We start from the raw sequence: 14,841 nt of genomic DNA, 5'->3' as shown, positions 1-14,841 counted from the left end.
CTTGCTGCCTGCCGTGCTTGCTTGGATGAGTCTGCGACATGCCTAATAAGAGACGAGATGGGCCAGGGCGACGAGAGCGACCGCATTGTGATCAACGTGGGAGGGACTAGGCACCAGACTTACCGCAGCACCCTGCGCACCCTGCCCGGCACGCGGCTGGCCTGGATCGCTGAGCCCGATGCCCACAGCCACTTCGACTATGACCCCCGCACGGATGAGTTTTTCTTCGACCGGCACCCGGGCGTCTTCGCCCACATCCTGAATTACTACCGCACTGGCAAGCTGCACTGCCCCGCGGACGTGTGCGGGCCCCTGTATGAGGAGGAGCTGGCCTTCTGGGGCATCGATGAGACTGATGTGGAGCCCTGCTGTTGGATGACCTACCGGCAGCACCGCGACGCCGAAGAGGCTCTGGACAGCTTTGGTGGGGCGCCCCTGGATAGCAGTGCTGAGGACGGAGACATAGATGGCACCGGAGACTCTGGTGATGGTGAAGATGAGCTGGAGATGACAAAACGCCTAGCACTTAGTGACTCCCCAGATGGCAGGTCTGGGGGCTTCTGGAGACGGTGGCAGCCCCGCATCTGGGCGCTCTTTGAGGATCCCTACTCCTCCAGATATGCAAGGGTAAGCTATGCAATCAGCACCCTCATCAAAACACTCGAACCTCCCTGCAGTCCCACTTTCTCCCAGCATCATCAGGGTTATCTCCACTGTCAGAGCAGAGCAGCCATCCATGTGTGTGGCCATACAAAAATCATGCAGGGGCTACAGGGATGTAACCCACGCTCTCAAGCAGGCCTCATGCATGGGGCATGAGTGGACACCAAGGCATGAGCTTGCGTACTCATATGTGAGCTTCCAGAGACCCTTATTTTCTAACAGGCTCCTAAAACTCCACAGCTTGGGGCAGGGTCCCATTCATGGGCCAGGGAGATCTCCATTATACCAGGTAATTTCCCTCTATGCACAGATTTTTACAGTCAGTCATCCCTCAGTAAAGAGAGATACCTTGTCAAGCCCTCTTATGAGCTAATGGCTAATCCCTAATCCCTTTATGAGATGGAGAAATGATCACAGGAGCAGGCAGTCCCTGGGGGCCGGGGGATTTGGAGAGTTTCTCAGCTTGGACTGGAAAGGAAGTCTGTCCCTTTCTCTTATACATACCAAGTTAAATATTTATGATCATGCTTCTCTGCGAATGGGTAATTCAGTTGCCCACTTACCTTCTCACTCTGTCGTTTTCCCTTGTGGGAAATGCAAAGTATTAATCAGAGGAGAGGGTTTCATTGATGTTGAAGGGACACTGACAGCTTTCTTGCTTGGTACTGAAGGACAACTCCTCCCCTCGTGGTGCCTGCGGTTGTTTTGGAAAGGGAATGCACACTGGTGCGGTTCACAGCATAGCCGTGGATAAAGATGGTCTGTAACAGCCCGACTCCTTTAAGTAGACACCTTTCATTCTATGACATATGAAGATAATTACATTAATTAGGGCCCGATTCTGCACCTGAAATCAAAAGTAATGAAAACATTTACTTCAGGAGCAGCAGCAGGATTAACCCCCACGATACCCATATTGATTAAGCAGGAAAACAGATGAAGGATAGTGCCTTCACAAAGAAATTGGCTTGCATAGGTTTTATTCCTCCCTTAAATGTACCTTTGTTGCAGCTTAATTGTTGCTAGCCCTCGGTAGGGATGAGTGGTGCTTTGGTGGGGGAGGATGATCAGTGTTCCTGAGGAAGATCAAAGAAGTGAGATCAGATTAGGGAGAAAATTGGATGGATGGAGGAAAGAGAACTGGAAATGCAGGGAGAGGGGAGCTGGTCATGTATGAATGGGTGGTGGAATAGCAGCTGCTGGAGACTTTCCGTCTGAGCAGAGATCTCCAGCAGGGAGACACCAGGTCTGCAAACTGAATGAATGGGGAAATCTGGAGCAGAGCCTGGAGTTACATCTTGCTGCATTTCTAAAGATTCTTGTTTGCATATCCTTTGGAGACTTCTTCCCTGAACAAAGGAGTTCATATTTTAAATTAATTTCTTTAAACAGAGTGGGGGATAAAGCAATAATAAAATATTTACCATAAGAGGAAAAGATGTTGCTGTTGTATTGCAGCTTTCAAAGCCCCGATTTCTGCCAAAGGAACATGGAAACAGAAAGGGAAGGCTGGCGGGTATCCTTCAAAATGCTTGATTTCCATTATTCAAGCCTAGTGTTAGCAGGCGTTGATTTGAATAGCAGATTTCTCTGGTACTCAGGAATCTGTTGGTAAAACACATTTCAAGTCAAAGCTGTGTGCTTGTCCAAGATTTTGTGGAGTGGTTCAAAAGTCAAAGGGATAATGTTGTCCCAAGGAAAAGGATACAGAGGCTAAAACACCCTCTAGCTCGGAGGCATTATGATATCTTAGGTGGAAAGACAAAAATCTATAACCAATATTAGGAGTCTTTGTGATGCACAAACTGGAATTCTAGGAGGATATAGATTCCATTTTCTAATTCTCTAAGGGTATTTTCATTTAGCAGTAGGTGTTTTACAAAATGATTTGGGTTTATTTGTTTGGGGGTTTTTTTTGCAGTGGATTATATACCATTTATTCACAATCACATGTGCATACCTGTTAGAATTTTCAGCTCCTGATTGATCTCTAACTTGTTATTTCCTTAAAGGATTGTTAAACTAGATAAATATTTATTCTGGGTAAAGTGTATACTGAATATTTTGTGAGTTAAATATTATTCTTTAACTTGTATCTATGGAGACGTAGGCCATATGCATTAATATTTTGCATGAAAGAAGATGGCTTTCATCATCAACACATGCACACACTGTCCATTAAGACGACATTATAAGACACTTAACATTTTCTAATAAAAGCCATATGTTATGGTTATGGATGTAAAAAGAGATGGGAGTTTGATTTATTGTCCTGTAACCTAACACAGACATTGCAAAAAGACCTCAAACTCACAAAAGCTAATTTACAGTAAAATAATTGATAGCAGCATTAACAAGTGAATGGTATATTAAAGCAATCATTATTAGAGTCAGGCAACAAATCCACTGTTACCACACTTTTAATGGTGTACGCTACTTTCAATTACAAACTGTATTTCAGTTATGCAAAAATCTAAATTCACATGGTCATTTTGACCACAAAAAAAAAAAAAAATCACAAAAAATTCCCTTCTTAAATGGAATTGATACCTGTACTAAGGATGGTTATTATATACGTTTAGGTGTTTACATATGGCACCAAAATGCATGTCAAAATAACATCTTAGTGTAAGCATTAGTTTACATAACCATTATACTGTTACACTTGGGCAAGTAAAAGGAATACAGTCTATGAATATAAAGACTAAATGAAAACCTGCATATCTGTATAAAGCCAGATTTCTCTGTGCTCTGTCTGGTAAGCTAATTCAGTGAATGTTTAGGAACTGTCTATGAAAAGCTCAGCATTTACTCAAATCCAGCCATTCTTGGAGGATTTTGATGGACACTGCTTGCAAATACAAGTACATTTGACTGTTTTGCTTCACCCGGACCTGACTCATACTAAATTACATCTCATCTCATTGTAGACAGCCAGGGAAGACTGGAAGTGCACTTGTGTATGTCAGGCAAAATCAGCTAACTCTGCAAATTTTGTTTATTTCTAAGCTTACTTTGATAAAACAAAGCTCTCGGTCACTAATCTTTTGTCTTTTGGTGCAACATAGTCAACAGTTTCTTGTTAAAACAATAGGGCTGATTTTAATTAAATTCTAGTTTTCTACACACTAATTTCTTAAAAAATGTAGTTATTTCGAAAAAAATTGAACACTTCCAAAAAATTGCATCATATTCTATATCTGTAATAAGGAAAGGTAGCTTGTTTCAAATCACAGATTTCCTTAGACACCTACCTTAGTAAGATAAAGGTGTTATACTTCTTGTAAACTTAAAGAATCCACATTTGGGTACCAGAGGCAAAGTCGGGTTCCTGGAGGTCTGAACAGAGTAACAGACAAGGTGATGGAAAAGATCTGATTTGTAGAAATACTGAGTGTGTATGTAGATAGGCAGGCATCCAGGAGTATTGTCAAAAGCATCTGATCAGGCAGCTGAATATCACTGCATGTCAGTGGATATTGTGCACCTAAATTGGCGAGACGTTTCTTTAAAGCTCATTAGAACTGTCTTTTTTGCATCATCAGACAACTTTGCAAATTTATTTTTCATAAGTGGCTGCAAAGGGGGAAATAGAGTCCCACAGAAAGCTACGGAAGTACACTAAAGCAGCATATCTGAGAGTTTCATTGTAGTACAGTTCCTGCCCTCTGCACTTACTAGGCTTCATTGGTCCTAAGTACACAAATGTGTGAAAAATACTTTCTTGTCATCCTCTCTCCTTTATGTCTGGTCATGCTATTCTTCCACTAGTGAAGCTCCCACTGACTTCCTGGGGAGTTTGGCAGGCAGGTATCTAACATATTTGTCCCCCTTCCTCCTCCTCCTCCCCAGCAGGATAAGGTTGTGTTTGTGTTAATTCACATTCCTTGGGTTACTCAGTGTTTGGGAATGAGGAGCTTTCAGCTGAGATTCTGCGCTAGTGCTCACATACAAATTGGACAGTTAAACTTCATTAATGAACCCTCAGAAAAGCTTTTGTAGTCCTTCCAAATAAAAATTTTTACTGTTTTTAAATAAAAGCTCGTAGGGGTCCTATGGAAAGTCCTCAACAGCTTGACTTGCTATCCTGGCATATGCTATACCGCTTTGATCTGTAAGAGGAAAAGCAAAACTCTCACTCACCCTTTCCTCATGTTTTCCCTTCACATCCTGCAGAAGAATTTGCTTTCCTCAGTGGGTGATTTTTGAAGGACAAGTTTCTGACACTGAGAAGGAGACAGGCAAAAGTGGTAAAGAGATGAGGAAAAGGTATTTCCCAGGGATTTCTTACTGCTTTCTTTTGTACATTCAAGAGCATTTCAACCATGCTATATTCATTTAAACTGATTTTTCTCTCTATAAACTACAACCCATAGGCATGAGAAAGTTTATGGGATCCTAGTTCCTGAATAACCATACTGTCTTGAGGATTAGAGGCTGGGGTGATTCTGCTCATTCTTTACTCCTGCCCAGGACAGCTAAGCTTAGGAATTGAGGCAAGTATCAGGGAGAGGGAATAGATACTCATCATCCTTCACAAGGGTAGCTTATTCCACAGCCATCTGATGCAGGACACATTTCGCACAGGAGCGTTCCACAGACAGTGGTCTGAGGTCTCCCACCAAAGGTGAGCAGAGAGGGAAAGGACGAGACTTGCCCCACACACTTTCCTCTACCCACAGGACCCCTTCTTCCTCAAGGACAGATCGCATCAAAGGCGCCCTGATGGAGCTGCTCTCCCACCCTGGGCCTTTCTGGAAGGTCTCTCCTGCAGAGGCATATCTAATCCTGCACTGAAGCTGGCTGCAGGAATTCTCACCATATACTTTGACAATTAACGAGACAGCCTAATTTTAACTGCACGCTGCATTACAGCTCTGGAAAAATGAGAATCTTTCAACGTTAAATGAGGTTTCCCTTGCACTTCTAGTATAATAGAATTATAGACATCTATTAACTACCATTCCATCACTCATTATTAATATAGTTCCTAAAATTCCATTTTATTCCTATTTTCTCCCATCAAGGAACATGCTACTGCAAATCCTTACATAACCCATTAGTGAGCATGGTAGTCTTCTCTGCGTCCTGACCAAAGAAGTCTTTGCGATGCCAGTTAGAAAGTGTTCACTGCTCACGCCAGCTCTCACATTCAGTCTCTATCAAATTGGTCAAGGTGGGGGCAGGCACACAATAACTCCTGGGAATTGTCCCTCAGACTTCAGAAGTAATACCTTTTTAAACCAACACACACACAAAATTAAAAAAATATCACAGCAGCCATGCAGAATCATGACTTCAACAGTATGAGTTGATCAGAAACACATAGGAAGATAGGATGTTTGCCCAGAATATCTTACAATCTCTTTGAAGTCACAGTCTCACAGGGAGATGAGAGGGATGATGTGATCCACCTGACAAATCCATGGCTGCCTAGTACAGACTTAACAGTTTTAATTCAAGGACTTTTTTTAATCCATTCGCCTATTTCCAATTTTATTTCTATTATTCTAAAACCTTAAAAAAGAACAGCATCTGTTGCCATTTTAATTTATTTTTTTTAATCTTACTTAATTTTAATGTTTCTAGGTTACAAAATTTACTTGATTTAGCCAAGGCTGTGATTGTATGGATCATACCATCATATGCATACACATATATATGCCTTCCTATCGCTGCCACCTCCTACGATGCTGAGTGGGATTTCCATATGAGGAAGGACTTCAAAATTAAACCATCCCAAAATATTTCTGCAAATGTAACCGTGGTGCCACTGAAATCGATATGAATTTAGTGACTGGGTTCAGAATGATATTTGGTCCCTTCTATCTTTAATCCATCCCTATGTGCCTTCAGTTATTTTCTTTGCCCTTCTCCTGACATTTGCTATTTTGGTTTTGGTTAGGGCAGGAAAAGGCAACAAAATACTGGTATTCTCAGTTGGTATATAACAAAAAAAAGATAAAAAGATTGGTGGATCATTTATAATATTTCTATTGTAGAACTGCTTAAGAAAATGTGATATATTAGACTATACCTAGAAAAACTATTTTTCCATCTTGTTTTTCCCTTCTGTTGTGCACTCTAGTATTTAACAGTATTCATCTTTTTTATTTGTAAAAATATGTGACTGATCTGTGTGTATTTATAGTAGTACTTTAGTAGAGTCTATACATATTGCCTTTCTTAACATAAGGAGAGATGTTAGCAAATCAGCAACAGAGGGCCCAGCCTTACTGTTACTGAAACTCAGTGCCAAAATTATCACCAGCTTCAAGGATAGAATTGAATTTTCCTGCAGTGTGGTTCAGGATAACAAATTAATTGCAGTGTACTGCTTTTTTAATAGATGCATTGCATATTTCCATTCCAAAGCACTGAAGTGCAATAGATCTTAGCAATTTATTAGGAATATGCATATTCAAATATGTATTTTCATAACCTTTTAAAGACATGAGCATCTTTAGCACACTGCATCAAAACATAGAACTCTGATACTGACAAAGCTCATCACGATCTTACTGGCATTTTTTACTGCACAGGGCTATAGAATACATCCCATCAAACCACATGACTTCAATTAATGTTCAACTAAATCATATCCAAGTTCTGTGTTACATAATAAAAAGGGCAAGCAGGGCTATTTAAATTGAAAAATTGGGCCCTAATTGATAATCAAGTTCATAATTCTTTCTGTACGAATACAGATGGCAAAACTGAGTTTCCATTTTCTATAGGCTTGATTTTGTGAAATTTCAGTGCATTCTTGGGAGGTAAGACTAATAAAACAGCCGTTTTGAGATCTTTGCAATTGTCTTACAATTAGCTTCTCAGTTACTATATGCTGAATTTGATCTGAGGAAAGAACAGTTTAGAAGGCTGACTTGGCTTTCTCTACTGAATATTGCATTACATAAATATGTGATTCACTCCAAATGGTACACAGAAGTGTTAGCATCGGATGAAATCAGAGAAATCTATGAATCTATGGAGAACCACCCCCTCCCCCTGGAATATAAACCAAATGCTGTCATTTCTGGAATAATTTTTACATTTCTCTCCTGTGCTCTCTAAGTACCCAGATTTTGCTATATTCACTCCTACTCCTGTAGTGATAGCTTACTCCAGGAATATCCTCGTTTCCTGCAGGCTGAGAACAAGGTACCACCCAACACGGGTAAAGGTGAAAGGACAAGGCCCCAATTGATTTTCATTTCTTTTAGATAAGATTTATAAGATATAACAGGGGTGCTAATAAATCATGCTGTAAAAATTATGAATAAATCTCAGTCCAAGGCTTTTTGCAGTGATTGCTTATGATGTAAGACCTTTAATGACAGTAAGTTAAAATTGCATTGTAATGGCCTTTTGTAAATGCAATAAATCTCAGGTTTCAGTGCACTGCAGACAGCCAGCAATGTGTGTGCTGCACATGAGCTTCCAACACAGGCACACGCTGCTGGCACACACTTACATAATTATGTTGATACTTCAGGAGCGGCAGTAAATCTCAGCACTGCTAGATTTGAGAAAACCTTGGGTCAAGACCACTGTGGTGTTGTGACTACATGAAATGGCTTAAAATATCATACTGACTTTTTACTTGAAAACCTGGGAAAGAATGTCCCTTTTAAAAAGCAGTGAGATGGTTTTAAATAAGAACGGCAAAACCTACTGCTACCGAGTCTTATAATTTTCAGAGACAAATACAAGTTAAAACATACATTTTTGTCTGCACAATCAAACCTAATCCATCTTCTTTTAAAAAATTAAAAATGCACATGGAAATACACTGATAGCATAATAGCTACTTGTTTCCATTGAAGCAGAATTCCTATTCCTGCCCACCTTTGCCCTCAAAAAACACATTCTCAAATACAGAAAGATCCGGTCAGTTCAGGTTGCTTATCACTTGAAACATAACAGAAATTTAGCTGCAGATTTCACTTTGAAAATTCATTCAAATAACCCTGTTCTATTTTTTCAGTTTAGATTCTTGCAGTCTTTATTACACTGGATCAATTGACAGGTATAGATGGTGGAGGCCAGTTTTTTTTAATTTATCCAGTTATTAATTAAATGAAAATGCTTCAAATTTGATAACAGACTTCAAAATTAATAGGGAGATATCTCTAAAATGCTGAGCACCTACAACCTCCAGTGGAGGGGAGGTCATGTCTTATAACAGAAAAGGACACGGGCAAGAAGTTAAGAGACCATCAGTAAAATCCCACCTCACCTTGTGGGGCCACTGCCCTAGCGATCACTGATTTTAGGTGTATCCAGCCAGAGAACCAGGCAGACCTATTTCAGGTAAAATTTTTCAGGACAAGGACAATTGTGTAATTGCCACAACACACAATGCAAAAGGGCTTGCCTTCACAGCAGCCTTTGATCCCTACTCTAAAAACATGACAACATGATATCAGCCACATTGTGCTATTCCCGTTTCTTTTTTTAGCATGGATCTCCCCATCACTTCTAGTGTGGAGTTCTGCAAGAAATCTAGTGACAGTACGTCTTAGCACTTCTTAGGAACGTGTCCCGCATAATGCAGAACTGATTTTAACTCAGGGGTTTTCAGTAAAGCCCTTGTAAGGACAAACCAGGAACAGCCCAACCATGTCGTGATAGCTCAACCAATACCTGAAGCAATCGCTGTGGGGTGGTGCTTGGTTTTCTGGTTTTGGGGCAGTAGCAGATCAACTTAGATCTGAATTTTGCTTAAGCAATATTGAAATTTAGTGTTCTGTTGTTTAGTGTTCAGTTGGTAGGAGTTCGCTGTCTATGGTACCAAGAAGTCCCTAAGGCGCTAGTGATTTTATTAAAAGACCTAATGTAAATTTCAAAACCGTATAGATTACTTGAAATGTTAGTTATGTCTAAGCAGCAGGAAATCAATAGTGCAAAAGTGTATTCACTGTTCTAAAGAAAGCATCTTTTGGAGAACCTGCTTCACTAAGCAAAGAAGCTCAGTTTTCATCGTGTCGGTGGCATGGACTAAAGGCAAATAAAAAGTTTGAAATTCAGTAACAATTCTATAGCATCTTCCACTCCAAACCACAATTTCATCTTTGTATATGTACTACCATCATCTATAGCAACTCCTAAAAATGCACATTTACTGTTCTCAAAGGATTTCTTGGCTAGGGCAGCAGGGTACACCTTTGTTCTTACTAGGTGATTTTTAACATTCATTCAGAACAGTCCACATGTCATCAGGCATATACACAGACCTACATGGTGGGAATTTATTAGAAAGGAAAAAACAAACCCTTAAAAAAGTTCCCACACCTCAGATTTGGACAAAAGATTGCAAGTAATTGAATTATTGCAGTTTATCAAGTGAGCATTTGTTAGTCGATCTCACAAATACCATTATTTGTGCATCCTACTTGCATGCCTATCTTACCTTTGAAGAATCCTCTCGGGGAGCATCTACAGCATGCCAGGAGTATGAAGGCAGGCTGTATACATGTAGCTCAGCAAATGAACATTTGCAATGGCACAAGCACACAAACACCACGTTATATTAGCTCAGTATGCCACATCATCTGGGGATGCTTCAGCCCTTCGAATTTTACTGTGTGTGAAATCATACAAGACATTTAATCTTAGCATGTCATTTTCAAAAGGAAAACAACATTTCTCAGGTTACTTGCTTTGTATTTTTCCCTCTCTCCCTTACTATATGTGTATTACAGTCACTAGCACAATAGGGTTATAATTTCTGTGACACCTCTAATTGCTATTGCTATAAGAACAGTAAGTTGACAGCATCTAAAGGAAGACTTTACACTATACTCAGACGTAATGTTTTCCAAACCAACCTGGACTGAAGCAGAAGGTCACCCAAAGCTATGAGTTTTCAAAAGGTGCAGTATTCTTAGGGGCTGCGACACCCAGTGCACAGGCAGCAGGGCTTCTCCATCACCTTCTTCTCCATCACTCCTGCATCATGGACATCGAGCGGTCACTTCCTACATCTTCACTTCTGAGGGTAGACTCACAAAAGGATGTCGCTATGAGAATTCAGACTTAAAATTCCCAAGACGCTAACCCCGCAGATGTAATTTTTTTAAATGCATACTGGAATTTCCCAGTGCCTACAGTATTGTTTCTGCCTGTGCCCAGAACTGCCTTTCGTACTGTTGGCAACTACCTTGCATCAAAGCCGTGTTAATGCCCATAATTTTTCTTCACTAACAAGAAAAGTCCTTTAAATATATTTGCTGAACACACACGGAATCTAAGCTGTTTTCAAAAACATGCTCAAATGAAAATAGGATATATTTGTAGCGTGAAACAGTCCCCTGGATGCAGTAATCCAGTGACTACAGTTTTTTGCTTAGAATGGGAAATTTCAAGTTTAATGTTTTCCTCCAACGGCAGGATTTCAAATTTTCATCTGTCCCTGTTCAAGAGACCTCCCACTTCAGCTGCATAATCCAGGCAGTTAGTGAAACTCATCCAGTTTGCACAGCAGGAGGAATTCACAAACCAATATATTGGGTACACCGCAAAGCAGAATTTCCCAATAATGTGGAAGTAAGAAGCTGTTCCTGTGTGGTAATTCTGGGCTACTGAATTCAGCAAGATTAGTAGCAGAAAACATATATACATACTGACATTATCAGAGACAGTGTAACGTTAGTGCGTGACAACTGGTCTTTTATTTTCAATCACTCACAATTTGGAAGCCAGTCCCTACTTAGGAAATAACCATGTGTCATCCTCATGCAGTTGAGTCCAGGGTGAGCCGTGTACAATGATTTAGGGATCTCTGTGCAGCCCCTATGGAGAAGGAATGGACAAAATACACGGAAAAGTATGAGCTAACATGCAAAAGTAGATGATATGCAGAATTAGAACTTTTTCACCCCAGAGTCTGAGCAGTTCTGTCATCCTGCAAAGTGAGCTCCCAAGTCAGTGTGAGGACACATCACATAATTTGTTTTGAAAAGACCTATGTTTCCCAGGGCTATCAATCTGTCACCTCTCAGTTGTGCCATGTAAACACAAGCATTCTTAAAATCTCTGAAGGCTGCCTTTTCATCAATATTTTAACATAAATATTCTTTTAATTTAAATGGAAATTGATCACTTACATTTTATTACTTTTTAATAAAAATGCATTATCACCATTAAAGGAAAGCAATCTCAGTTAAACTATTGCCAGCATAAATTTAACTTGGAAAAGCACTAGAACAAGTATTTGCTAAATTAGAGCCTTTTACAGCATGTATGCTTTAGTTCTGGTATTAAAACCAACACAGAAGTGATCACTAGACGTTCTAGCTATTACATTCACTGCCTTCATGATACACATAAAACTAGTTCAAAATCTTACTGGAAACTGTGAAGGGTATATTCTTAAATATCCCTCTCTGCTGTAATTTACCTTATAAAGGAGACTTGCCAGGGGCTCTAATGAAGCAGAGACAGTTTTGCAGTTTTACCATCTGTTATCAAATCTACTCCTGCTATAACAGAAACACAATTGTATCAGAATTTAGGAGTGAAAAACATTGAAAAAAAATATTTTCTTTCATTGTTTAAATAGCTTTTCTGGGTAGTCCAAAGAACAAAACGTTTGGACAATAAAAAAAAAAAAAACATTTCAAGACTGATTTAATCAAAAACAAGATATAGCAAAAGAATAGTGGTAGAATTGATCTATATAACCACAACACAAGTATAAATAAGAAATCACATTATTTCACAACCTACATATTTAGACCCTAATTCAGGATAGCACGTCCTATTTTCATATAGAAGAAAAAAAAAAAATCAACAAATCCCACACATCTGAAATGTGAATGTCATTGAAAATTTTAGAAATGCTACATCTATGCTATCTAATATATTACGACAGGACCAAATTGTAGAGAACTTAGAAACTGAATCCTCCTAACCCTCTTTCCATCCTAAGGAAGGACCTTCAGGGTAAAAACTCCAAAGAACAGTACAGTTTAGCTTCACTTGTGTGCAATGGACTAAAAATGAATACTTAATATTTATGCGAATCATTGTCAGTGTCAAGTAAGATGAAACTTATAAAAATAGATCCAAATCAGGGAATGAGTTTTAAGACTCAGTGGGTAAATGCCTCTTTACGTACGGTATTATTTATAGATATTTTTTAATCTGTTCTGTCATCTTGTCTCTTAAATTATTAGAAAGGAAGAAAGAAGGAACTACGGCAAATGTAGATAAAAGAAAAATCTTACTGGGAACTGTGGCAAGAATATGAGCAAAAGCCAGAAAGTTTAAAGCTTGTGTTCCCAGGCCCCTTGCTTCCTGTATGTTGTGCATGAAAACCGTTCCAGCCTATTTTGCAATTATGTACTTTTTTTTTTTTTACTAACTATGCTGTTACAATAGGAGGAATGCTGTTTTCAAGATTCTGTGTTTGACATCCAAAAGACCTGGTACCACATCTGAAAACAATCTAATCACATGCCAGTTTCAGGTGTTGGGCTGAGTCTTGTCTCCGTGGTCCTGTGAAGCGTTGGACATCCTGCAGTAGCCAAAGTCTCCTTTAGATATAAATGTTGAGCTCACAAAGAAGGCCACAACAGAAATTTCAGCATCAAATCTCAATTTTCATAGCTCCCTTAGAAGTCAATGGCAGCTGCAGATGGTCTCTTCAAATTGATCCCCAAAGATTCTAAGTATTAAAAACCTAAAATGTCAGTTGTGGTAGCTTTGTGCATCTATTTATCATCATCCGATAAGGAAATTGCCAGTACTAATATCTCTCGGCATCAACAAGGTTCTGTGAGTCTGGGTCATTTATGAAAATACTTTAACAAACTTCTACAAAAAGGACAAGATATAACCGAAATATGACTAGAATTTGAAACAAGTAATCAATATTGAAGGGGGCAAAATAATAAAGACAATTGGATGAAGGTCACCTTGTAAGAAAATTCAAAGGAAGGGGGCATATTCATAGAACTTCTGCTGGGTTCTTTGTAAACAAGGGAAAGTTGTTACACGTGTAGGAATCTGGGAAGGTCATCGTTATTTTCCTTCTGCTAGCAGGTGGAGAACTCTCCTTTGAAGCAATTAAAACTTTTTCTTCCTTTAAACAGAGACTTGCACAGTATCTATCAGACAGGAATTAAAACAGGATAAAGCAGGCAGCTACTCTGTTCTCTGTATCTACCTGGTTGTGGAATACATGGGCTTTTGCTTTAACCATTCAATTACCATCTTCATAAGTATCTTTAATACTCTCTTCCTCCAGGTAGGATTTCAAAGTAGCTGTATGTCTGCTGAGAACACCACACAGAGCTGCTCTTTGATTTGAAGGCATTTCTTGCAAATATAAAGTTTTCCTGCTCTTGACTTCAGCAGCAAGGTCTAACTCAGACCAGTGAGAAATTACATATTTTTGTCCTAATTGTCCTAAATGTATTTTAGAAGTGAAATGTACATGTTTACAGGTGCAAGAATTGTGGTAAATTTAAACAGAGATCCTAGACGTAAATGTTAGGAACAATAGATTTTCTTTTTTTTTTTTTAATTGTCACAAGGATATTTGAGCATATTGTTCATCCCAGTAGTTAACCAGGTTTTATTTAACAATGTCAGTCTAACAGATGCAATTTCCACTTACGATAACTGTGGGCACATCAATAATTTTAGCAACTGCAAAACTCATAGTGGAAGTACTTTCCTGTGATATTCCGTGCTCCTCACTTTCACAACTGCAGGGGAAAAAAAAAAAAAAATTCTACGATGAGCTTGTATATGACTGTCCAGATGAAGCAATAGTTTGGTCTAAAGACCTTCTTACAAGAGCAGTAATGTAAACGGATGGCAAAGGACTCAGAAATACATCCAGAAATTATGTGTTGGAACTACATTCACGAGTCTCGTACCATGTGTATTGAGAGACTAGAAGCTGTATTTTGAGAGGAATATCAATAAGACTTAGATACAAATGAAAAAAAATACCTTCTCATTTACTACCTGCACTGCATATGGTGCTACCTGTAATCAAGAAAAATTTCAGGATAACACGAAGCTCTCAAGCTGCATAATTCCTGCTAGCATTCACTGCAGTACTGCTATTAAAATGCCCACAGGCCACAAAAACACTCTTAAGCCAACTCACTAGCCCAAATTGTAACTTCTGGTTAACAAAACTCACCACAGGCTCGGCAGCTT

At 39.3% G+C, this 14,841-nt stretch overlaps 1 protein-coding gene across 4 annotated transcripts in view; it reads left to right on the top strand.

Moving 5' to 3' along the window:
- Positions 1–12: 12 nt before the first annotated feature.
- The window catches only part of KCNC1 (potassium voltage-gated channel subfamily C member 1), a 127,538-nt gene continuing 112,709 nt past the window's right edge, over positions 13–14,841 (top strand). For all 4 annotated transcript variants that reach the window (XM_025895470.2, XM_008922056.4, XM_018076043.2 and 1 more), the window contains exon 1: positions 13–627. In XM_025895470.2, the coding sequence (XP_025751255.1) occupies positions 58–627 (570 nt within the window). In that variant the 5' untranslated portion in view covers positions 13–57. The remainder of the gene's footprint in view (positions 628–14,841) is intronic.

Source organism: Manacus vitellinus, unplaced genomic scaffold (assembly GCF_001715985.3).
Source record: "Manacus vitellinus isolate BGI_N305 unplaced genomic scaffold, ASM171598v3 scaffold_30_pilon, whole genome shotgun sequence".
Lineage (NCBI taxonomy): Eukaryota > Metazoa > Chordata > Aves > Passeriformes > Pipridae > Manacus > Manacus vitellinus.
Note: the sequence above shows the minus strand (reverse complement) of the source record. Positions and strands in the feature narration are given on the sequence as shown.